The sequence below is a fragment of the Semicossyphus pulcher genome, unplaced genomic scaffold (genome assembly GCF_022749685.1).
Source record: "Semicossyphus pulcher isolate SPU_LCO1_2020_fin unplaced genomic scaffold, fSemPul1.0.p SCAF_1, whole genome shotgun sequence".
NCBI classification, from domain to species: Eukaryota; Metazoa; Chordata; class Actinopteri; order Labriformes; family Labridae; genus Semicossyphus; species Semicossyphus pulcher.
Window position 1 is genome coordinate 21,291,222 of NW_027211603.1, and position 26,018 is coordinate 21,317,239.

General features: G+C 42.4%; 1 protein-coding gene across 1 annotated transcript; it reads right to left on the reverse strand.

The window, feature by feature from the left end:
- On the reverse strand, positions 1-24,950 carry LOC138586869 (RNA polymerase II elongation factor ELL2-like). The gene is made up of 12 exons (XM_069657922.1): positions 24,810-24,950; positions 24,175-24,222; positions 11,199-11,326; positions 10,005-10,168; positions 7,959-8,206; positions 6,024-6,148; positions 5,491-5,605; positions 4,748-5,231; positions 4,106-4,157; positions 3,549-3,720; positions 3,396-3,440; positions 1-2,535 (listed from the first exon to the last, which is right to left on the reverse strand). The coding sequence occupies exons 1-12, from the start codon at positions 24,945-24,947 to the stop codon at positions 2,425-2,427; spliced, it is 1,830 nt and encodes a 609-aa protein (XP_069514023.1). The 5' UTR covers positions 24,948-24,950; the 3' UTR covers positions 1-2,424.
- Positions 24,951-26,018: the final 1,068 nt, after the last annotated feature.

Below are 26,018 nucleotides of genomic sequence, written 5' to 3' on the forward strand. Positions count from 1 at the left end.
GATGTTTTATTCTTTGAACCTTGCACAACAGGAAGGAGTGTATACATTTGTAAAATGCAGTTCATAAAGCAACGTCTCATCTCTTGCTCCTTTGTGGCTAAGCTTTCCCTTCAGCATGTGTAGTACATACTGTTTACTGTGCAGTAAACACTGGTGCCGGTGTCAAAATTCAGCACCAGTCCATGAAAATAACTTTTTATTGTAGCTTGTAATTAAGACTTGCACAGATGAATTTTATTTATGTATTTCATGTTTTTTTCTGTCAATACCAGTGATTCATTTTGTCCTCAAAAGATAATTATGGTCTTTAATCAACCACTTGACACTATTTCACCTTTTGTCCTGAACCCTTCTCATGATTACCCTCCGCTGCCTGAAAGTGATTGAGTGTTAATTTTTGAACAATAGATTTTGTGCCTGAAATAAGTCAGAAATAGCTTCCAATCAAACTGCTGTGTGCTCAGATATGAGTCAGATAGGAGTAACAGCCCTAATATGAACCATTGTGGAATTCCTGCGGACAAATACCTGATTACAAATTTCAATGCTGATTTCTGAAAGTACCGGAAGGATTACAAATGCAAACAATGAGTGAGCTATGCCATCATTACCAATCCAAAAGTGTGCACTCAAAAGTTTTAAAACCGCATGATGTCAAGAAAGTAGTCAGACATGAGAGAAAGCCACTGTTGGCATTCATTTGAGCAGTGAAATAGCTAAGACAGGTTTAAATGGAACAGCTAACTGTGATATAAGGCAGATAACAGATGTGTATGGATAATGACTCGTTGATATTGGCAGTATGAGGTTTGGTTTTTGTCCTTTACAAGTGTAATCTTAAGGCTTCTACGTCACCGAGTGTGTGATAACATTCAGAAGAAAAATCAGCAACCACAGTGAGAAATTAAATCAGAGTGGTCATTTTACAAGCCTGTGTTCCTCTGTTTCATGACGGGTTTAGTGCAAAAATCTGATTATTAACTGGGAACTGGAGAGACATGAACCCTCCAGACTACTGTACCAGAACTGGCTATAATGTTGCCAATGTACACTTTTTTTTCAAACCAATATGGCTCCATATTTCCACAACTAGGGCCGACTCTGAGATCATTCACCGTTCTTTACAACGTCCCAAATATACTCAATATTCCAATATCTCAAATAAAACAACAATATGAACATGAAGTTAATGTACCACCATGCTTTGGGGTTTTCTTTCCTTTTTTTCCAGAGCCAGAGTAAGTTTTAAAAGAAATCGCTTTTTGTTGCCGTTTCAGCATTAATATTTAAAGGATTTAGGAGCAGCTTTGACCCGCGCACTCTTCACCTCCACGTCAGATCAGACAGAAACGAAAACAATAACCTTTGATCCTCTCACAACCCCTCCCTCGCTCCCCAGCTGCTTAGATACAAACACTTTGATCTTACAAGGCCTGATGCTTTAAGCTGAGGAGAGCGATAACACAGAACAAAGAAGGTGAATTAAAATAAATACATCAGTAGTTCTAAGGAAAGAAAAAAAGAGAGAAAGACACTTGTTTCCAGTGGCTTGAAATACTTTAAACTAGACTTGGTGCCTGACTCACAACGTCCGTGATGGCTTTGAGGAGTAAATTATCCCTCCTTGTTGGTCCCTGTACCAGGCATTGAAAAGAGAAGTGGGTGCTTTAAATAAATACTTTAAACTCAAGTGCATGTGGGAGACAGCATGAAACTTAGTGTACAGCTCTTGAGAAGCTGCACTTCTTAACACTTCTAACAATTTGAATATAGTTTCCAGTCCATACCATGAGCTCCAATTATGAAACAAGCCAACCAAATAGGTCCAGGTTAAAAATAGGACCCCTTTGCTGCCTGTATTGCAAAATATCTTTATTTCAATACATAATTTTTTATATTGTTGAGTCCTGAACATATCATTTTTCCAGCAAGGGGTGAGATTATTTCTCTTTCACCTCGTCCTCTAAGGTTTTATTAAAATCAGGTTTCAATATCTTGGTGCTGACACAGCGACTGCTTTAAACTAGTCTTGATCAAGAAGGAGATCACTCTGATATGAAAAGTACACTTGCTTTCAATGCTGCTTTTTGAGATTTATAAATGTATTTTAAAAAGATCTGTTTGCAATGTTTGACTCGAGTGAAAAGAGATCAAAAGTCAGATTTGCTACATTTAACATATTTCTAATAAAATGGCTGACACTGACAGGGAAATAGTCTTTCATTCAAACAGATGAGCACAGATGCTTTCCAAGGCCTCTTCCTCTGAGTTCACAAGTCTGATTTGTATCTTTAGTGCTCACAGCATCATCCGAGGTCCCAGCAGTGGTGACGTCTGTAGGTCAAAACAGTCTGTAAAAATGTTTGATTCCCGCAGCAAACAAGTTGTTCCATTAAAAAAATCTGACAAAGTGGAGATCCGATGCTATGACGAGGCCTGAGAGACATCATAGTCTATGATGAGCTGTTTGATGTAGGACAGTTTCTCATGGAGGTATTCGCAGCGTTTCTTCTCTTCCCGGTAGCCTGGAAACTTCTATGAAGAGAGGAGAAACAATTCGTTATGATATAAAATGGAATTTCCTTCAATGATCAAAGAAACAGTTTGCCCTCAGCCAAGTGAAACACCTGAGGATGGGGCATTTCTGAACGGATGATCCAGAGGTGGAAATAAATGGAGCAAACTGCAGAGTTTTAAATAGACCTCGCTCAGGAGTTATCTGTTGACTCTTTTGATCGTTCAAATATTCTTCACAAATGTTTTCAGTATAGTTCGACAAACTCCTTTACATGGTCGATTTACTCGGTTCATAACCAAGTATTACATTAAGTTTCTGCTTCATTAATATGTGAGTCCATCATGGACATTTTGAGTGACTGTTGTGACCAAAAATAACTGATTTTGTGGTAGCTTTTTTAAAAAGTTGCAATGCAGGTTGCAGTGTGTGCGACTGGGAAAAATTCTGCAATAAAGGCCAGTATTGACTGAGCGAGTTCTGACATCACTTCCCAATCAGTTGCTGTATAAAAACACAGTTCTACTCTTTTTTTCCTGCTGCTGCGGCAGTGTAAAGCAATTTATAGGAGACAGGGGGATTACTGTCTCGCGCTGACACAAACATCAGTAACAGAGCCTCTGGTTGGTGGAAAGTTAGAAACATAGCCTCTGATTTGTCAAAAGTCTCAACACAAGGGATCAGGATTGGTCAGATTTGCAGAAAAGTCAATCTGCCAAAATTGCAAGGTCGAGAAATCAAATTTGCGTGAAATCGCGTTAATGCAACATCGCTACTTCCTGGAGGGACATGTTAACATGTCTGACTCTTAATAAAGATATACCTTTGCGGTTTCTTAAACTCAGTGATCACAAAAATAACTTTAAAAAGGTTAACTCACCTTCCGATACTTGTTGTACTTTTCCAGGATTTGGTCTCCCATTATCTAAAACACAAATACACATATTGTGAATATAGAAAAACAGCTATTAGTAGCAATTCATCACTGTGTGCTGTGCATCAGATCAGATGTAGTTGTATATTCAGTGTGTACCTTATGCTCTTGTGTGCCGGGGGACAAACTTTTGATCTTGGACCCCAGCTGAACAAACATGTGAGTTATGGTGGCGATCCGGGAGTGGAGGTCTTTGTATTCATCGTACTCAGCACAGAAGTCCTCCTGGTACCTCTGACGCTGCTCCAAACTCAGTATGGGGCCGTGTGTGCTACAAGGAGACACAGACAATTACTTTAATGCTTTTATTTCTTTTAGCGTAGTTCCTCTTTCTGACACAAGATGGCAGCATAAGGCCATACTGTCCTGCTGCTGAACTACAGGCCCCACTCAACAACCATTAGAGACCATCTTTTCTTGAATGTGTCAGTAGAAGAAGTTGAATATGTAGACAATAGAAATAAATACAAAGAAAGAAAAGTTATAGCTTCAAAGAAGTCAACCATGCAGTTAAAAATGTGACAGTAACAATTGTTATATGTAAGTTTAAGCCCACAGTTTGTTGTAAACACACATTTAAACAGCTGATATATCTTTAATATATTAAAATAAACTCTGTATCACATGGAAATGGTTTTAAAGTTTGTTACACTTACATCACGTAATCCGGCTTCTCTTCAGAGGCCACAGCGTTCGTGATGTCAGGATCTGAAATAAAATAAAAGCACCAGATAAAGAAAATGACATTAGCTGGAGTTGAGCGGTTCAGACATGACACGTTGTCACCGTCTGAGTGTTTAGTAATGTGTTTTTGTTTTGTAAAACTTAGTGTGAGGGTGTCAGTGTGAGTGAGCCTCTGTGCAGACTGGCTAAGAGCTTGTGGGTATCAGGAGACATGTCAGCTCAGAGACTCAGAGCTCTGCTCGGCTGTTGTTGAGTCAATCAGCCACATAACACACTGAGGGCTCAGGAGAGGGAGCTTCAGGGAGCAAATACACTCTGGCTCATGAGATAATACTGTATAAATACACAAGTGGTCTCTCTATTGTACTGCCTCACACTAAATAACCACTGGTTATCAAATCTAAGTGTGTGTGTGGTTAAGCTTCTATTTTGTAGGCAGTCACAGAGGAGAAACAACAGCATTTTGGAGAGGGTGCTAAGCTTTCTCCAAGTCAGAGAGCCACATCAAAAAGACTCGCACAAGAAAGAAAGAGTTCATCCTGAACTATTTTATATATCAAAAGGAGTGTTGTAAAAAGGGAGGCCAGTATCAGTGGCAAGAAAAAGGGCCTTACTGTCGAGTTTGTCCAGGCTCTTCTTGAGGTCAGGACTCGTCTCTATCCATTCACTGCCCTTGGTGTCTTTTAACCTCTCCCGCTCCTTGTCTTTGTGCTTTTTAGACTTCTTCTTCTTGTGCTGGCTGCTGGCGAGCTGCTGGCGAGCGCAGTCAGAGTCCCCCTGCGGTGGCTGATGGCTGCTTACTTTGGGTTCCTGCTCTCTGCTCTTTGAAACAGGTGCGTCACAGGTGCTGGACAGTTTGTGCATTAGAGGAAAGCCACTGTGGCCCCCGGGTAAACCATTCTGGATATCAGTATGGCTACTAGTCCGCTGAAACTCAGTCTTTGTGTGGAAACTGGGGTTAAGGGTAGGAGTTGCATTGTTGTGTCCTTTATGGGTTAAGGGTTCGTTTACTGGGGGCTGCTGATGCAGACTCTGGTCCACAAGCTTTTGTCTCTTAACAGCGAGCCTTTCCAGTGAGTCAAAAGGCACGGGACGTTTCTGGGGAAAGAACAACAGTGAAATAAGCCTTTATCAATCACGTCATGCTTTAATATTACCTTATAGAGCCTGAGAAACAACCTGACACCTGTCAAACTACATACAAAATACTATTAACAACCCATTCTGTAACTGACACTGACAAGCCAGAGACAACGTATAGGTCAAATAGAGTAATACGAATTAATTTCACTCTGTTTCATGACCAGTGAAAAACTCCTCACAGGAGCTTTAAGTTAAAAACAGTAAGGCCATTTACCACTGCAGAATTTTTGGCTGTGCTGTGATGTAGCGTCGTGTCCTCGGAGGTCTTCGGTATAGACGAGTTCACTTGAGAAATCCTTGATTGGTGGCTGATGTGTGGCTGCAACTTCCTGTCAAAGAGAGAACAATGAGACATAATTATCACCAATGTTCAAATTAGAAACTATGAATGAAGCACTGCTGCGATGTCAGGTGGATGTACAGGAGAACTAAAAACGTTGAGCACAAATCTGAAACAGATTCTTAGTTTAGCGAGTGCAGGCAAGTTCTGCTCCTGAGAGTTGATCAACACCTGCACAGGGTGGGAAAGTGAGAGGGCAGATGATGATAGATAACAGGAGCCACTGTCTGCCTAAAGCTGCGAGCTATGACAAACTGTGAGGAGTTTTCATGTCCTCTGACTATTCTGTTCAACACCTCCAAGTCACAGCGATAAAGGCTGTGTAATGAGAGGTAGATTTAATTATCGGCTTGTTGTCGCAGCAGAGGTGACATCCTCATTTGGTTTATCTTGTGCGTCTGACCCACCTGGCCAGCAGCCTGCTGATCAGCTGCCGCTCCTCCTCGCTGTAGCCGGGCCAGTCCCTCTGAACGTGTCTGTAGAAGTCGTCCTTCAGCAGGTAGCTGCTGTCTCTGGGATTCACCTTTGCCACCTTTAACGCAATACACAGCATGATGTTACTTTACATTACAGCCTATTGCACACAGTTTAACCATACGTGAGAGAAGAGTGACATCTTCATCCATTTGTGACCACATAGCTCTAATCTATTTGCTTTGGTGTTATCTTAGATTATCTGAATTAATGTCCCAAATCTTTCCACTATCTATCTACAATAAGTCCAGTCATACAGATTAATGAAGAAGCAGGCAGAGTGCAATGATTTAGAGAGTTTTGAGCCCACTTGGAGGCAGCAGAAACATCAACCTTTAAGATGAAATAGCAAAGGTGTTGCTTATTTTATTTATCTAACAGGTATGTAACACGATTATCCTTCATTTGTGTTTGCGTTCATGTCCGATGTTCGCTCTCTTTTGGCTCGTTTTTGGTCTCTACCAACTACTGAGGAAATATCTGGCTCTTTAGCAGCTAAATACTCCGATCTGGTCACCAGCTTGTGGCTAACTTTGTTCGCTGTTGTTTGGGGCTTAGAAGGCAGCGTAATGTGGTGCTTCAGGAGTTACAGAAAACAATGCTGTTATAGTGATGGAATTGAACCATGGCATCATAGTTATAGCCGGTCAGCTAACAAATATAATGTATAATAATAATGTATTGTAGCCCCTTTAAAGTGTCCATAAAGGGATTTATATTAATGTGACTTCATTATTGTTTGATACCAGCGTGTTCCACTATTTCTCAAAATACAGAGTGATCCTTCAGACCCTTCTGATGTTTATTATTAATGACTTAGTCAGAAGCATTACTGTGTATTGTGTAGATTATTCACCTGCTTTTGTCAACACTTCACAGTCTATCTTACTTTGTTGATCTCGAGACTCTAAACTACCACTTTGTTCCGTCAATGTGAATATATATTGTATTTTTCACAATCAATATCCAATGGAATCAAGACATTAATCAAAATAGGTCAAAATCATGTTAAGCAATATTATCAAACCCTTTCATGGTTTAATGGAGAATTATTCCACACTGATTTATGTGACAGTTTTTATATTTTGTCAACCATCACATATAAGCAGCCTTTAAATTTGTGTTAAATGGAAATTATACTTGAGTCTTTTTTTTGTAGGACCTTCCTTTAAACCAACACATATTTGTAATACGTGAGTCAGACTGAAACACTGTCTTGGACCGGAGTCCCTGGACGTGCTGAAAGTGTCACGTCCACATTCCTGACGAGTAAAACCCTTTTTCTGAGATTCTCTCCTCTCTAATCTCATCTGACTGCCTTTTCTTGGAGGACATCTATCTTTCTGGGGGCCCGCCCCGCTGCAAACACAATCTGTGCAGAGACAATTACAGCATCGACCTAATTACACACATGCATGGACACAAAAAAACCACATGCGTGCACACACGTCAGTGAGCACAAGGGCAGTCAATACACAAACACACAAAAACACACCAAAGATGACAGAACAAACACACACACATCATTCAGGAGGTTACTCAAAGTGTATACAGGAAAGTCACAGAAAATAAACCTTTGGAAATTAGATCAAAACTTCAATTACAGCACAGCTGGGCCCTGGTTTCTTTCAGTAAATGGTTCTGTGCTTGCAAGCTGGAAGCAGCTCTCGACTTTTCATACACACATCCTCACATATAGACTCATAACGTCTCCTGTTTAACCACGCTGAAATGCTACAACGAGCTACTGTTTTAGGACTGAAGTCACAAAAATGTACAGAACCTATGTGTGTAGAAAGGGTAAGTATATATGTGTATGTAGGTGTTTATAATGTAGATATAATCACGCATGTATTATTTTGGCGTACCTCCTCCAGTATGGCACCCAGCTCGGCCTTGTCCTTGGGGCCGGCTCTCTCTCTTTCCAGCCACAGCAGCAGCTCCGGTTTCCTGTAGGGTTTCAGAGCAAGCAGGTGGATGATTCGCTCCCTCAAGGGCTTCTGGGTCGGCGTGGCCACAGCGCCGTTCCTCCTGTTGTTGTTGGACGGCTTATAGAGGCTGCTGTCTGGGGCAGACGACAGCGGAGCGGGCCTCTTTTGGAACTTGACACATTTACCTGAACACACAAAAACGACAGAAAGAGACAAAGATTCATGAATAAGTGATACTCAGCGATACTGCATTTTACATCCGAAACACATCCTTTAACTCTGTCTCCATAGGTCACATGATGTCTCTTCGTAATGTCCTGACATTTAGAGAGACTTTAACTCCGGCTCACTGGAACTCATTCCTAAGCCCTGAGCGAGGAAGAAACCCAAGAAGAAATGCGTCGTGAAGCATTCAAAAGTAAACGAAACAAACAAAAGCAGAGATGTCATGTGACAGACAAGAGATGAAGCGTCCAGATTGTACCTGTTCGACCTGCGTGCTCACTCCCTCACCTGCGCTATCTCGACATTTGTTTGAAAACATTCATTAAAGTATCTTTTTCTAACCTTTACCTCTGCTTCACGTGTACATACAGGCCTGCAGCTATTTGTCTTCAGGTGTAAACAGGCCATTGATCATTGCTTACATCTCTGCTGCAGACAGATGGGGCATGTTGGAGCAGTGAAAGCTATCTCTCTGTGCTAATCCCATTACAGGTTAATCTGCGCTTTGAAGGTCAGAGAGGGGGAGAGGTGCAGGAAAAGAAGGCTTTCCTTTCAGCCACAAAAGTATGTCCTGCCAAGTGATAAAAACTCTATGCTGTATCATTAGTCCTCCAGCAGCTGTTAATCATTATAAAGATACACACGCTTATGTAAGAGTTGCGGTGTATGGAGTGTCAGATGCGTGCTCTATAGGTTTTGGCATGCCTGATAATCTGCAGTGTGTCTTCGTCCCCCTCCCGAGGCTGAAAGGGGGGACGAAGAGTGAAGTTATTAAATGTTTCCCTGCAGGCATATACATTGCTGACTGTTCTGCACCTTAAGACCTGATGTTACACAATCCACTCAGTCTAAATTTGGTCTGAACCACCCAGAGTTTCAGCTTCCCTGGAGCTGCAGCGCTCGTACAGGGGGGCCAAGGCACAATATTGCATAACCACAGCAAAGGTTAGCAAAGAGGAAAAAGAGCAAAGGAAAAAGAAAGTTTGCCAGTTTGTGTCTCTACTCATATGATTAATACGCTGCGTGGTATGCCGGATGATTAAGATCAGAGAAAACAGTCACAAGTAGGGCAAGTGATGAAAGAAATGTGTTGGATAATGCTCTCAAATTCAAATGATGCACCGACTTATGCTTTTTCATTTTGTTGGGAAAACTCTCAGTGACGTTTTTTTAACACTGGGTTTTGATTGCTGCTCAAGCTTGTGACCCAACACTGTATTAAGATAAAACAGAATAGTTACACAAATTATTTCCCATCATTTCCTGGTTGTTCATCTGAAGAAGAATCCAGCTTTTTGAACCCTAAAATTGGCCCTCTACCTCTGTAATGTAAAGACAGCTTCTGCTTGGTTGATTTAACTTTGTAAGGTCAAAACTTAATAATAATAATAATAATAATAATAATACTCATAATAAGTCCAGATGTGAGTGGACTAAATATGACTTGACAAACAGACACCCAAAAGCCTAAAAATGGTACAAAACTGATTCTTATATTGTCAAAATACAGCCTCCATGTCTGCCTTCATTACACATCAAAACAGAAAAATATCTGCTTTTTAGCACAACACAATAAATACAGAAATATTCTGTATGTAAGGCAAATATTTCTATGACGTTTACACTTGTTAATATGTCTCTACTTCCTTTTGTTAAATCGCTCTCTAAGCTCAAAGCTGTTTGGCCTTCCCAGAGAAAACGTGCTCATCTATCATCCTCTGATCCCTTGTTTTTGCACCACCTCTAGTCACTTCTTACTTGGATGCGTGGAGCCCGGTTTGATCTCGATGGCAGAGCGGCTCCAGCTGTCCTTCTCCACCTGCGACATCCTCTCTCGGGTCATCTGGTACGAGTCGTCGGTGGCGCACACTGTGATCTTGTCCTGGATGATACCTTGACCCTCCAGCTGCTCGCGGCCGTCACTGCAAAACACAAACAGAGCCGTTGAACAGCAGGGCTTTCTGCTGGACGTACAGTCAACGTTGTCAAGAGCGCTCTAAGCTGACCCGGAGCAGCATACCAACACTGAGTCCACGCAGCATAAAGTGGCTTTGTGGTGGGATCTGGCTAAGACAGGTCTATGGTTACTGTAGGTTATGTCACAGGCTTGATATAGCTGTATGTGAGAAAGCCAGATATCCTGCTTCAAAGAAGGATAGAGCGTCCAGGATTAGCTTGGCTCCAGCCGGTATACTTACTAAACAAGGATGATCTTGGACAAAAGTAAAAAAGTTAAGTACATGAACCTGGGCTGCATTTACACTGAAAATAAATCAGGGACTGACTGAGGCCAAATCAGTTTCTTCATGTCCAAAAAAATAAAATCCTTTGCTCCTGATCCTATTTTCATTTTCACAACACCATTATATACCCAACCAGAGGTCATTTACCCTCGTTATCCTGAAAATGTAAGGCCAATGTGGGCACACGGGGAGCAGGATCTCGCTCTCATGCTGTTCGGCTGTTTCTCTTGGCTCCAGCAGCCGACTGAAGGCAGAGCGAGTTCAGACCACAGAGTATAACCCTCCGCTTCCAAGCATTTACACTCCATAAACAAAGCATCGCAGGTCTCGGTAATGAGAGGGCCGGCCCAGATATACAGGAAATTACAATTGCCCCATCGTGTATACTGCAAACAGTGAGTGTCTCTTCACGATGCCCACAGAGACGTGGGCACGCAGAAAGCTGAGGGCTAAAAACTGAACATGACAGAAAGGTTTCGTGGGGTCACATGGGCCACAAACGGGTGCTTCTTCTTTTAAATCTCAGACAAAGAATAAAAAACACAAGACAAAGTAAAACGATACTCAGATAATTTCCCTGGTGCTCCAGACACGATCAGGAAAAGAGAGTTTTTAGGATAAAAAATAGAGACACCTTGCTGAGAGAATTTGCTCCTCAACACAAGAAGACACACCAAAAATAACAAGTATCAAGTGACTAACTCCGTACCTTGAAACATATTGGTGGATGCAGTCGAAGCTGGCTTGAGGCTGGTCTTTGCTGTCGCTGGATAAGTAGAAGGAGAAGACGCGCAGGGAGGACGGTGACTCTGGAGTGGGAGCTGGGATCTTGATGTACTGTGAATAAAAGCAGGAAACAGTCAGACTTAACTTCAAACGTACAGACCAAAGAACAAAAAGATATTTCACTGGCAAAACACAAAACGTAGAAGGTACATTCACACACTTATTAATGCACAGTGACTCATATGTCAGGTCTTTTGTAGGTATAAAGAGGCTTTTGTTTAAGAGAACAGTTGTATTGTTTCACAGGCCTGGTACCAACCAGCTGTTTTAACTTCTCAATGTTTTCCTAACTCATCAAGAGTATATATATATATTTATTTATTTTTCAATCTATCAAACTGTCAAGTCATTATGAGGAAAAGCAATTATCTATTCAGCAGAATTTCAGAATCAAACTCTGAAGCCAAACGTATCGAAGCCAGGAACACGGGGTGATCCAAACTCCTCAATGGTTTTGCAATCAACATAAATTAAGTTCATTCTTTCACAACTTTACAGCCCGCTGCAAAGACCAGACTGTAGTTAAAAGGTCCAGAAAGGAGTATTATACCTTTGACTACAACAATAAAAGTCTGAAACACTTTATCCTGGGAGCCTGAATGTGCTCACGTCTATGGCTGCAAATATTTAGAAACAGTACCATGTGTGCTGAGCTAGCTTACATTTTGCTGCGATGATGGCACGAGGATACTTTCCAAACAATAAAGGGTCCAACCTCAGGTGATCAGAATGAGAGATTAGTTTGGTGTCAAGTTAGGGAAAGGTTTGGCTTGATGGTAGTTCGAGGCAAATCAAGGGTTCACCCAAAACATTATCGTCCTTTAACCGAGGAGCCTGAATAGCCAAGGCACAATTCAGGAACATAGACACTTGGTTGCACACCACAGCTGTGCACCAACATTCACCAAACTCTGCGAGTCCCTGCTGATTGTGTCTGCTTGAAGTACAATCAGAAAACTTCAGGACCACAAGAGATAAAAGGAGATTTAGCTGCCGTCATTTGTTGCATTTTAACCCACTCAGTTCCTGCTGTCTGTTTCAGGTTATTCCCACACATTCAGACCCAAGTGTGGATCGAGAAGTGAATCTCGTTACACAAAATGTTGGATACAAGTCATTTAAACCTTAAGGAATTGAAGCAAATGAATCCCCCTATTGTTTGTTCACCGTAGATGAGAGCCGTCTGATTAGCCCTCCTCTGAGGTCGGGTTCAGCGTATTGAATCCAGATGACACGCATGTGAATCTCTTTGTCAGGGTGCAGGAGGAACGTTCCTGCATGACGTGAATGTCACCGGGGAGGCGAACCTATCTTAGAGATAATGAGAACGTGTGTGAGAACATGCAGTGCAGCTGTCTGACTACAGAGAGCTCGGTGTGCGATGGACGAACTGTCCAATGAAAGTACATTTTAAAGTCATAGAAGTAAAAGGAGCAATAACGTAAACCCACTGTTGGCACATTTTGTTTTCATAGCATCTCACTGCACACTCGCATGTGTAAATACAATGAGCACACACACACACACACACACACACACACACACACACACACACACACACACACACATTAGAGATCCAGAGTGAGACTTTGTGCCGCTCTGTAACTTTAAATAAATCTCCTTGGGTAAACAGTGTTTTTAAGAGTTCGCTCCACTGAGGCGTCCATGAGATCTCCTGGCAGACTCAGTGGAGCGCAGCAGAGCCAAGGCTGCAACCTCCAGGGCAGACGAATGCACACACCAACACACACACACACACACACATAATAACAGATGAGAAAAAAAGAGGATCAGAAAAGCACCGATTTGACCACTAAAAAAGATGTAATTGCACGTTTATGAAAGCAGAATTTGGTTATTTTCATTCAGCTTTATGTGAAATTTGCAGCACGAGAGGAGCACTACAGTGACAGTAAGAGAGATGGATATAAAGAGACACTATAGCTAGTCACAAGCTACAGTAAATACATTAATTCAGTTAAATCTCATGCGGAGGAGATCCACACTGTCATCACAAGTATTCTTCACTGCAAACTGCAGGGACGAGGTCAGCACATTCACAGCAATCCCATTCTTCATGCTGCAGGCAGCTGGCCATCTTTATTCGGGTGGTGGGAAGCAGCTTTAGGCGATAAGTTATCACAGGGGATTTCCTCTACTTTCTCTGGTCGCTCTGCCCAGTTCGTGCTCAGATTTTCCCACCTGTATGTGTGAGTGTGACACTGGAATACAAGACGCTCAAATTGGAGTTTTTTCTTTATGTCATGTATAGTATGATATATTCATCATTTTGTTTTTGTACAGCTGCTATAATACTATTTTTTATATCAACAATCATTCATATTTAATGTGTTATGTGAGGTTTGTGCCTTAATTGAGGCTGTTTGTGTTTCCATCTCTCTCCCAGATTCTCAGCCCATCCAGTCGAGGCAGATGGCTGTCCACCACGAGTCTGGTTCTGCTCGAGGTTTCTGCCTGTTAAAAGGATGTTTTTCTTGCCACTGCTGGAATGTACTTACTCATGGTGGATTAATATTTGGACTTAATAATGTCACAGAGTTTGGTCTAGACCTGCTCTTTGTGTCCTGAGATAACTTCTGTTTTGCTTTGGTGCTATATAAATACAACTTGATTGATTGATTCGTTGACTGATGTCTTTAAGCGTAGCAGTGCGGCATAAAGTCGAGCGTTTTCCTTGGCCTGTAACAGAGAAATAACAAATGCCTATAATTGAACAGTTGCACTGTTCATCATGCATCAAGATGCACTGATGCCTGTGTTTAATTACATTCTGGTACAAACTGCTGTAGTTCAACTCATATCGTGTAACCAGGTATAAAGGGGGGCGGCCCTGCAGGAAACAATTCCTCAACTTTTTCTAGTGAAATAATCACAATGAGTTACAAACTGATGACTTCTGATGAAACTGACTGAAGTGCATTTTTACTTCTTCAAATAATGTACAAAGTCTCAGAGTTGGGCATTTCCTGACCCCTTCTCTAAGTTACAAAACCAACCCTGGTTATTTGCCAATATTCAAAATGCTGCAACGTTTCCTGCAGATTGTTTGTTTTGACATATTTGACTGTCACATAGCCTGCACAGAGCTTCTATTAAAAGATTGAAGTAAGGTAAACTACAGAAAGGTATGGTGAGGTATTAAAGACAACAAGAAAACCAACCATAATCTGTGTCCTTAACCCCGAATGTTTAAATAACTAATTAGATTTTTTTATTTGCATAGTAAGGCAATAAACACTGAACATAATGACAAAGAACTAATGTTCTTGCAAACTCAAATCCGTATAAATAATTTAGTGAGCACTGCACAGCCAAAATTCAGCAGGGTGCTTACTTCTTTTCTGCCTTTAAATGTCACTTTAGATGTTCTGACGCAAGTGTGCAACAAAGCAGCACAGATGTTGGCCCTCTGCTCTTATCAGCCTGCTGCACATGTCCGTACACGCTGGCTTTCACCGCAGGAATCCATCCAAACTATATACAGCTGAGCTGTGATGGCACTGAAAGATACAGAGCGGCTTGCAGGCTGCGTGTTTGACGTAACTTATGTTTTAATGCGTCTTGATAGAGATTATAAATATCATGCCTGTGGGAAGCCCTTCAATAATACTCACTAATAAAGCCTGTAAGCTGACACTGCATGTGTCATTGTTTGTGAGCACAGAGGTCAGAAAACATGTTGCTATCACACCGCAGAGCTCAGCAGAGGGATTATATCTCACCATTAGACAGTTTTGTTAACATTTCACAAGATAATACACTTAAGGACCACTTAGTCATACCCGTTAACTAACATTTAAAGCCTTGTTATTTCAACAGCCAATGTGGTGGTACAAATACAGATGGTGATATACACAAGTGTCACAGTGTAGCTCCGAGCTTGTCTTTGTCACTCCAATCCATCTTACACAAACCTGTTCAGGCAAACGTCCTCGTCTGATTGCGAAACTCTGACTTAGTTGTGAAAGCAGAGAAACAGCTGGCAGTCAGATCTGCACAAAAAGTGAGCTACGGTTCTGAGGAAACTGAGGTTTTAAATAATCGACTCCCTTTAAGTGGTTTTATGATTAGCTGATAAATGAACTAAAATCAATCATAAACCTCTTTGATAATTAATTCATACTAAAAGTTGCTCAATTAATAGCAATTATAGTAAATCATGATGTTGGTAGAGTCAGACCCACAGAGAATAACAACCTGAAAGTTAGCATGCTATCAAGCTAAGCTAAGCTACATCAGTAGTATTTTCATTTGTACATTAGCATCATCATTGTGAGCATGTTAGCATTTAGCCTTTGAAGTATGCCTTCAGGCCATAGACTGTATAAAAAGATGGACGACATAACAGCTCCCACAAAGGGAAGCCAAAACATTTTGAGCACCCCCTGCTGACTGGATGCAGTATAGGTCATAAGGCCCACCTCCTCCATGTTAACAGATGGGACGCCTATCTTTACTGCGCAGCTCAGGCTCCAAAAAACCATCACCAGCACAAGAAGGCAGCGCTCGTCACGGGGGTGTTTTGGCTTCACCTTTGTACAATGAGACCAGATGGAGACGCGTCTTCCATCTTTAAACAGTCATTGCTTCAGCCATAGAGTTGCCTGAGCAGTTTTAGATTTCTTCTGCACAAAAACAGTTTTGGTCAACCGCTGTATGCTAACTTACAGGCAGGTAAACAGACAGGATTAGCTACTAGCTAGTGAACACAGTCATAGTGGAGGATTAAGAGATGGTGGAGACCAAACACAGAGCTAGAAGAAGAGTGAATTATGAACTTTCTTTGACATGCACAGCTTTAAATGAATGCTAATGTTGTGCACTGTTTGCTCATTAGTTTTTCATACTGCTTGTTGTGCAGTTAAAAAGTGGCAAAACAAAAAACGTACATGTTTTGGCCATTTATAAAGCAGGCATACAATCACTCCAGCTTTTTTTCTGTTTTAGTATTAAATAATTTTATACTGAACATCTCTAGTCTATGTTCTGTTAGTGGGACAAAACAGGCAGTCTAAAGAGATTAAACTGACTTATTTTATCTATCATTATAATAATTGATAGTTGCAGCCCTAACCTCACAACAACACACCACAGCCTCCCATGGGCCTCCACAGGGCTGAGATGACGGTGTCCATTCTGCTGTTGTACTGAAAGGAAGAATTTCTTTAGTGAAAGGTTCACCGTCCACCTGGCAGGTGCTGCTGGTACATGGATTACTTTTAAACAGCCTGGACAGATGGTGGAAGGACTTTCTGATGTTTTAAATTCTACCTCCACTGCAATCCAACTTTCACAGGAAGTGTTAGCAGCATTTCCTGGGAGGTATTAGGACAGCAGAGAGATGAAGTACGACTGAGTCAACCCTGTCAATTCTCAGGAACATAACATGGGAACTCAACAAAGACTAGACCGGTCTTGTTTGAATCCATTCTTAAAATCCTCCCTGAGTTTACAGTAGCTGAAAGTCTTTTTTAACAGTGTTTGTTTCTGTCAGAGCTGCCTGTGAGGTCACACGTCTCTTTCTGAGGCTGCAGAAGTGAATCACTTCAAGGTGAAAACTACACGATTTGTGATTTTAAAAGCCTGTGTCAGTCAGCGAGGAGATCATCAGAGGACAATCTTCCTCCACAATAACAACAATCAATAATTTAAGGACTCTGTGTGCCGGCACAGGACTCCAGCTGTTTCAAATGCCCGGTCATGCAGAGCACCCAGGAGCTCTCGCTGGCATTTATCCAGCGATGGCTGCCCGTATGACCTCCATGGGCAGACTTCTACACCCCCGCTGTGCAAACTACAACAAGCACTTCAGTTCCCAGCCGCACCAAAGCCTCTCTCGCACATTCTCCTGAGAGGCACACATGGCGATTCAAACCCAGAGAGGCGCTCTTACAAAGGACTTGGCACTAAAAGAATCCAACTGACCATGAATAATGAAATATTTATTGTCTTCCTTTCAAGTGAAATATTCAGGGAATCTGTGGCTGCTGCTAAACTCTGTGAGCTTTTAATGAAGCAAAATGAGAGAACAAAGTAAGCTCATTTAAAGGTAGGAGGATGGTTAAGTGTACATACACTTCCCAGCAAGAGTCCATGCTTGAGAAATTAATGTCATAAAAATTGCCCTTGACTTGGGGTTTGACCTATGACCCCAGTAATGCTCACTGACCCTCAGAGGCCAAAAGGCAAAGAGGCGAACCAAGAGGAGCCTGAATCTGACAAGTGCTTTAACATATAAGTCATTCTTTTTACCCAAACTGGCCCCTGATACCTCCTTACTTCACACTTTCCCCCCCGGGCAAGCCGGTCTCATCCCTGAAGCTGCCCGTCAGCCTCCACACTCCCCTTTCTCATTCTAATTAAAGCAGCTCGGACAGTCTCGTCCTGCTTCTTCTGTCTTTTCAACCATTCCTCCTCTGTCTTCGTCAACAGAAAAATAATCCCATTTCTTTCCAGCCATTTAACATCAGTCTGTCCGTCTGCCTCCGTCTTCTCTGTGTCTCCATCAGTCTCTCTCTCAGGCGTTGCTCTTGGCACACGCCTGTGTGTCCATCTGTTTTCTTCGTCTGCAAACTTCACAGCACTTTTCGATACAAACAGAGCGACTCCTTTCAAGTTTTATAATTTAATCAACACCACCCTTTAGATTTCATACTTAATTATCTGAAGGCTTATTCTTTATGCAGATGTTGTTTGTGCAGAATTCAAGCAAATCGCATCGATGTAAACATGGGACGTGGATTTTAAATGAATTTCAAACGTTGACTTCAAACGGGTGCAGCCGAGCTTACATGTTAGAGATGTCAGTCAATCAAGCACACCTGTGAAGAAGCCTAATTAGCCCCATTAAGTGAGATCACCTGTGTGTGCACTTTAAACAGCATCCACACTTCTCTATCTCTCCACACTGACTGTGAACAGGAAGCTCCATCAATTTCACACACGACATAAATCAGCACACATCCATCCCCTCAGGCAGATCATATTTGCTCATGATGTTTCTATATTAATCATGTTTGAAAATAGGAAAATAAAAATGGCGTGAAATTTAAACTTTTCACCCCCCTGCTTACGTAAGAGAAGAGAGCTGCAGCCGTTTAATGTTTGATGAGTCGCTGCTTGCAGTCTGTGTGAAAACCAGAAATACTAGTACAGTGATATCAGTGATTGAGTGTTTACAGGTAATTTTGTGACTGCATGTGGGTGTGTGTCTATGCTGCACTTTGATTTGATTTTCCTTAACTCCAGTCTTTATAGCAGTGACTGAGGAACAGGGTTAAAGCACTCTCTTTTCCAACCTTCTTAACCGCCACCATCATGACTGAATCTATCAAATAAATGGAGTTGTTCCAGTACCAATACCAGAATCGCAAATGCCTCAAATACAGCCTAAAATGCGATATTTGGTATCGGCAAGTACGCCACACAGTAGCCTACAGAGCAATAACATACGTGTATCATTGCTGCCACTGCTGTGTTAGAGCTGAAAAGAAGAAGTGTCGCAGGAGCTAACTGTCAGCGATCAGTGTTTTCCTATCCCAGGTTTTACGGCTGACTTTTTTTAATCTAAAGTTAAGAAATAAATACAAGTTAAATCACCCAAAAAAGCTGTTTCATGTGTAGAGTCAGTGCTTCTTCAGAGTTCTTCAGCGGACCAGCTAACGTGAGCTCAGCTTGTTTTTATATTAGGATCCCTCAGTGTGCATAGCCCTACAATTTAACAATGCAAGCAGTCATATCACCTACACACAGAGTTAGCAGCTGAAAATATGAAAAAACATTTTCCATCTTAATACTTGGACAACTAAAGGCAATGGTTCCATTTTTCCCCTGACTTTCCCAGCGACTCATTTTTACGTGAGCTGTTTTACTGCTGGTCTATCTACATTTAATAAAAGCACCACTAAGCTGCCTGAAGTGTAAACGTGCCACAAGGACGGACAAATAATCACTAAGGGTTACTTTAATTTTAAAAACCTTGTTAATCTGCAATTATCAGTGTTGAATTAGCCTTTATGTGTGAATGTACACACAGTTAGTGAGAGCAGACAGGAGTGTTACATGTTACAAGTTCATTTGATATTTTCTGGTCAATTTTCCGCTGATTGTTTCTCGATCTTAATATTCTGTCAATTAGTTGATAACGTTTTTTTGGACACACAAACTGAGGTTATCTATGACTTTAAATATTCACTTCAGTAGTGTTCATTTCGCTGTGTTAAGCTAAGTCATGGACTATTTCTGGATATCTACCTTCTTTTCATTTATCTTGTTTACACTGACTGACGGTATATTTTTATCTTGTGTTTAAGAGTTACCCTTTGAGCCTTTAGCACCGTCGTCACTTTCTCTATCACGTTTACCACGTCTGTCTTGTGCTGTTGATTGCGTGTGTAAACGGAGGCCGACTCACTCACTGTAAACCAAATCTACCTACAGGTACAAATAAAGTAACTTAACCTAATTTCTAACTGACAAATAAATACTTGCCAAGTAGCACAGCAGGCCGCCTTTTTTAAACATTTCAGCAGCTTAGTTTTGACACATTTATCATGACAGTCAGCGTGTGTGGTGACTGTCTCACTGAGCCCTGGTTCACTCTCCACTCTCATAAATATCTCCACACATTGAAGACCCAAGATGGGAGCGTCTCATCTTCCTGGCGTTATCAAACTATAAAGTCGATTGAACAAAAACTGTGAGAGACTGCTGTCGGAGCACGGGGCTTATGTTTCCTGCTAGCTGTTGGTTGAATGCGAGGTCTGGGTGTAGATCTCATGCAGGCTATTGTTTCCACATCCTCTGCAGCCTGAGTAATGGCCTTCTGAAAAACAGGCCGTCTTTTGTTCTGGCCTCCTCGGCTCCAGAGTGGGATGCCGTGGCACTGCTTCCCCTTTCTGGTTGTTGGGAGGAGAGGGAGGAGGTGCAGCAAGGAGAAGAAGGAGGAGGGGGGCAGTGAAACCTGTCGCCACCACCGCTGTCTGTTATCAGCAGGAGGCAAGTCACTCTGGCCGGGCGCTAATGCAAACTCTGTGTATGTATGAGTGTGTGTGTTAATCCAGCGTGAGCAGAGAGGGGCTCGGCTCCTCTCTCTCCTCCTTCAGCTCATGAGGGTGATGAGAAGGAGGGAGGAAGGCCAAAGTCTAGCTATCAGCCCAAACATCTCTAGAGACACACACAGACAGCCAGACACCACCCTCATCCTCACCACACTTCAGTAAACACTACTCTTCATCACCTCATCGCAGACAAAAGAGCAGAATCGTTCCCAGGGCCACAAGTTGACACATGCCATTTAAGCCCCCCCCTCCACAATGGAGGACAGTGATACAAAACACAATGTGCGTCTGTGTCTGAGGACGAACAAGGGACGGCGGGCAGAGGGACATGCTCGGAGAGAAACTCCAGATTTTACGTGTTTTTTGTTTATGATCCTGCAGTCAATCAGTCAGTGCTTGCAGCTACGCAGCGTCTCCTCTCTCGCTGTGATCCACATGCTGCCGCTGGGTGATTAATGTGGCTGCCTTGAGTGGGAGACAGTGCATGTAATCAAGCCCCAGCCTGTAATCACCTTCCACTCCTTTTCATTTGCAATTTCACACAGGGACAGAGCTGCTGCCAGAGCTGCGAGCTCCAGTATTTGGGTATGATGGAGGGGGAGGAGGGGGGAGAAGGATGGGAAGGGTGCTGTGGCACAAGCATCCCCCGAGGTTTTCCCCTCCGATGCCAAGAACGATACGTCTCTGGCAGGTGCCGGAGGGCCAGACTGTCAACTTCAACAAATTGTGGGTCACTGTGTCTGACAAAAGCCCCTCCTTCTCTCTTCCCCCCCCAAGCTAGGTGGGATCTTCTGCAGAAATGCAGGGCCATACCACGACGTGTGTGTGTGTGTGTGTGTGTCTGGGGTGGACAAACGCCCTTTTAGGCCTCATTAGCTTATGGTGTGGACTTCCACATGAGGGAATTAGAGGGGACAGGTTCCTCAGCGAGCCAGGATGTGTGCCTCATATCTCCGAGCTGCTTAATCGGAAAGAAAGAGCTTTTTTCCAGAGCTGCTGCTACCGGATGTCAGAGGGCCGCTTGTCTTCGTCTCGCACACATAAGTTCATTAAATAAACATATAATCTGGTCGGTGCACCAGATTTTTATTATACGCTTTGAAGAATAAGTAGCAAGTTATAACCAAAAGTGTTTACAACATCATAATCTCCACTTTGAGGGCGCACACTGATAACGTGATCTGAGAAAACAACATAAAACCAATAACATTCACAACATATAGTGCCATGAGGAGAGGACTGACAGCTCATTCTTATTTGCCCTTCATGTTTTTAATTTTAAGGAAAGGAAATAAACTGATGTCAGTTGAAAGTTTGGACTTCAAACTTTGGTCACAACTAAAATAACTTAATGTTTTTGATAGACGATGTTTACAGTGTTCTCCGTCTTAGTCTCCACTCCATTAGATCCACAGCAGGGGAGTTTCTGTCATGTGGGGCACAAACAAACCCTCGGGGCAGGCCACAACACATCTGGACCCACTGTACTCACTTCGCTCCGGCTCATGCAAAGAAGGGGGACAACAAACAGCCTGCATTCCCCCGCTCATTGTTATTCAAATCAGCCGAGGAAACACACAATCAGAGGGGGATTCTGGGGGATCTTAGCATGGGCACACTTAACGCACTCACAGACACACACACACACTCGGAGACAAAAAGTCCTGCACTTAAACACACAGACGTCCATAGAAAAAGTGCAGGCAAAGCAAACGCACACCACACACAGAGGGATCCTCAGGAGATCCTGTCTGGCGAAAGACGGCTCCACAATGGGCAGAGGGGGCAGGACAGGAAAAGGGACATGAATAAATCATGCCTGCAGGCCACGCAGGACACCGCATAAACACACAGATAACAAACAACCACAGACACATTTAACACCTAAACATGTCCCAAGTATATCACAGCGCTCCAGCATACAAGGTGTGCTCTCTCTTTCATTACACACACAAAGTGGGACAGCAAAATTAGCAGGCCAGAGTTCACTTCATCTGCTTCTCTATTAGTGCAGCACACAGTGTGCTTGCACTGCACACACACTCACACATAAAAACACAGAGTCATGACTGTCTGAGTCAGGCAGACGGGGAAAGCTAATGCAAACTGAAGTCACGATGCCTCACGCTGTAATCAGGAGTATTATGGTTACTGTAATTACCTCTAAACATTCATTTGGCTAATAACTTTAGCTCTCAGTGCCACATACAAGGAGGGGGGTGAAAATCTCTGCAATCCCTCAGGCATCACAATGATAGCACAGGGCCAAAGATGGGACTGCGACGAGGTGTTAAACCTCAGGTACAGGCACAAAAGGTTGCGATTTAATACTAAAACAGCACTGTGATACTTATAATCTTGCTAGCATGAACGCTAATTGAGAAAGAATCGAGAAGAATGATCGACAGAATGAAAATGAAATGAGTCGCATCATAGAGCGAACTGCTCCTCAGCCTCACAGCTTAGTGTGTGGATTGGATTTGCAGCTTTCCTCCTTTTTAATGCCACACATATTCCCCGTCAGTGCTCTGTGCTTTGTTTGGATCAACAGAGCCAGAAAAAAAAACATAAAGAGCAGCTGACAAACTGACCCCTAACCTCCAAGAGCCCAATATGCGCAGCAAAGTTCCTCTCAGGCAGGCGCGTGTTTGTGCAGGAGCCGGTTTGGGAACTGTACAGAAACTACTCGTGATGATGGAGAGGAAGTAAAAGGAATATGACTGCCCTCAATCTTGAGGAAAGAGGAAATATTTTTTAATAATAGAAAAGGTCTGGAAAAGTTAAAACTCAAGAAACACTTGGCAACGCTAGTTTGGTGTCTGACCAACACGTTCCTTAAAAAATGGAAACAGCAATGTTTTAAGGGTAAAACATTTACGTTTACATATCTCAATGTTCCTCAAATTCAACCCTAAAGAAGCAGATCAAGCACAAACACCACACACACTTACAGGTTGGATTCAGCCTGTTTAACCACACAAGCCCCCTTTACAAACCCCACCAGCACTCAGCTGAGCTTGTCATGGCAGGAAGGGGGCTGCAACTCTTCCCAAACACTCAGTACTATTACATCTGACTGAAAAGTAAAGTACACCCCAAGGACACAGCTGCTCCTGACTCAAGTCAAAACACACAAAGTTCAGGCTACATCCTGCAGATTACGGCTCAAGAGCACACAAGTATTGCTGATATATTAGTGTCTTGTTGTGTATTACACACAGTGAACACACAACCACACATATTATTATTCTGTATTTTCTCAAATGAGAACAGTCTAATCTCTCTGGAGGCTCCTCATTTGACTTATGATAACTCCTCTCTCCCTTCTGCTGGCTCTGTCAGAGTGTGTGTGTGCACCTCTCGCTCCCCCCTCCCCTCCCGTCCTTTTCCCAGCCTGCTCACTGACCTAACAAAGCCTCTCCACAGTCACCAGCCTGACCCAGTAACCTGCATGCCTCCTATCTGCTGGAGACGGCCGGCTATAAGCTCCCTTCTGAGCCGCAGTATGGAGGGCCGTGTGAGTCAACAGCAAAGTGTGATGAACAAAAGCTTCTCTGTAGTTGCAGAAGAAGTTATTCGGTGTACATTTTTACAGTAAGATGTTGCATTCTTAAGAAAAGCAATGATTTGTTTTCCCGTCATGCTTTTTTATTAAAGTAACTTTGGCTGAGATGAAGCCTTGTGTGACGCAGGAGAATATTAATTGGTTTGTTTCAAGATAAAACGTTTAAAGCAGCTTTATCTGCGTGTTCCTTTTTGCTACATTGAATATATCCTCATTTATCTATAACAAGATAACACCTAATAAAATAAACTTACCCCTTGGTTTCCTTTGAAACAGATGGATGGCTCACTTGGTAAAGATCCCTGAGGTGAGAGAAAGACAGAGAGAAAAAAAACGTACTTTTATTTTGGAATAGTTGCACATGTCACACAGAGCTTAATCTAAATTAGTCCAGTACACACAACTATGCTGTAACGGGAGTTAAAGTTACACAATCAATTATGCGTGCGTGCTTTTAATGGTCTCTGTTTGAGCTAATTATGACTCAAAGTAGCCTGCTATGTCAATTAGATAAGTTGGCAGACTGGAGGCGATTCTGCTTTACTTTGAAGCATGAGGAAGGTTTCCCAGCAAACAGCTGACAGGCTCGTCTTTCCCGACAATCACAGGCTTCTGTCCTGTTATGCTATGCAGACATGTATCCGACTGATTCAGTTCAAGTAACTGTAAACGAGTTTGAGCAACTCTCATTTGTCTCATTACACACAGGCGACTACACTAGACAGACTACTCGTTGAGAATAATAAAATACGCTATAAAATCCAAATGGAATGTTATTTCCTAAATACAACACTTTAACTATTCAAAAAAAAAAAACAGGCTCAGGCGACAACTTTAACAATTCACCTCAACAAACGAAGAAGAAAACATACCGAAGAAGAAAACATACCTTGATGTTTTGGTAAGCCTCCAGCGCTCTGATAGCCGTGTCCGTGAGCTTGACATGGTACAGAGTCCTGTTGGAGCTGTTTTTGTTATTTTTTCCACAGGAGAGCCCATACTGGTGCTCCTGCCTGAGCGAAGCCATCGCTGGCTTTTCTCTCTGCCTGCAATTAAAGCTGCTTTCCTTTCTCAGCTCAGCACTCTCCCCTGCGACGTCACCGAGTGGGCGGAGCCACAGCGATGACAGCACGGTGAGCTGAAGGCTCTGTGAGCACGTACGGCACACACTGCACACTATCAGCATGAAAGTGACCGTTATTACTATAATAGCCGATATAATGTCTAGTATAATAGCCTATAATGCCTAGTATATAGCCTATCATTTATCCATGCTTTAATTTTTTCTTTATTTATTATCTTCAAATGTGTACTCAGTTTTGATCCGAAACAAATCATCTGTTGGATACGATTTACATCTGTTTACATGTTTAAACTGCTACATTTTTAATGCAAACAATGACTCAACTGACAATGTGTATTTTAAAATGGCTCCCTTCTAATGACACTTCTCTTAGTAGTTCTTTGATCACTCTCAAATCTTTGAGATAATAACCTATGGACCTATTTCATTGTGTATTTATAACAACACTTTTTACTTATGGTCTCAATCGCTAGTTTTAATTTTTTTTATACATGTGGTTCATTTTGTAAATTATGGTCCCATTCTGAGAACAATAGACGATAACGCAGGGTGCTTTAGGGGTGAAACCAAAAGACTTTTACATCTAAAAGTGTATTCCTTGGCCACATGAGAGTCTGTCATCTCGTTGGAATTGGCGCCCAATCAATCTCTGGACACGAAGGTTGCCCCTGATCCTGCGTGGCCCCGGAAAAGGAGGACGCATTTGTCCGCCGCATCTGAAAGAGCCTTTGAAATGGGACAGCCATTGACGCGCCCCTGTGACGCAATCAGCCTTGAAATATGTCCTTTAAAGGATGCAGCCCCTGAATCGGGACGCAGCTATATTCAATTCTGCTCATAAAGATCAAGATGGTGGGGGTAAAAAAGCAAAACTTGAGGTTTCCAATTGATAGTCTACAAACCCATGGGTGACTTCAAAGTGGCCACATCCACTATAATAGTTTATATCTCTGTCAGCAGTTGGTAGCCAATAAAAGAAGTCACTGTATGCAGCCTGTTCAATACCCAACGCAG

What these genes read in the sequence shown, in the direction of transcription:
- LOC138586869 (XM_069657922.1), bottom strand. Translation starts at nt 24,947, where the DNA reads ATGGCTTCGCTCAGGCAGGAGCACCAGTATGGGCTCTCCTGTGGAAAA. An exon ending in CAGCCAAAAATTCTGCAGTG is followed by an intron (nt 5,232 to 5,490) that starts GTAAATGGCCTT and finishes TTCTTTCCCCAG; the next exon opens with AAACGTCCCGTGCCTTTTGA. An exon ending in CCGGCACACAAGAGCATAAG is followed by an intron (nt 3,441 to 3,548) that starts GTACACACTGAA and finishes TTTGTGTTTTAG; the next exon opens with ATAATGGGAGACCAAATCCT.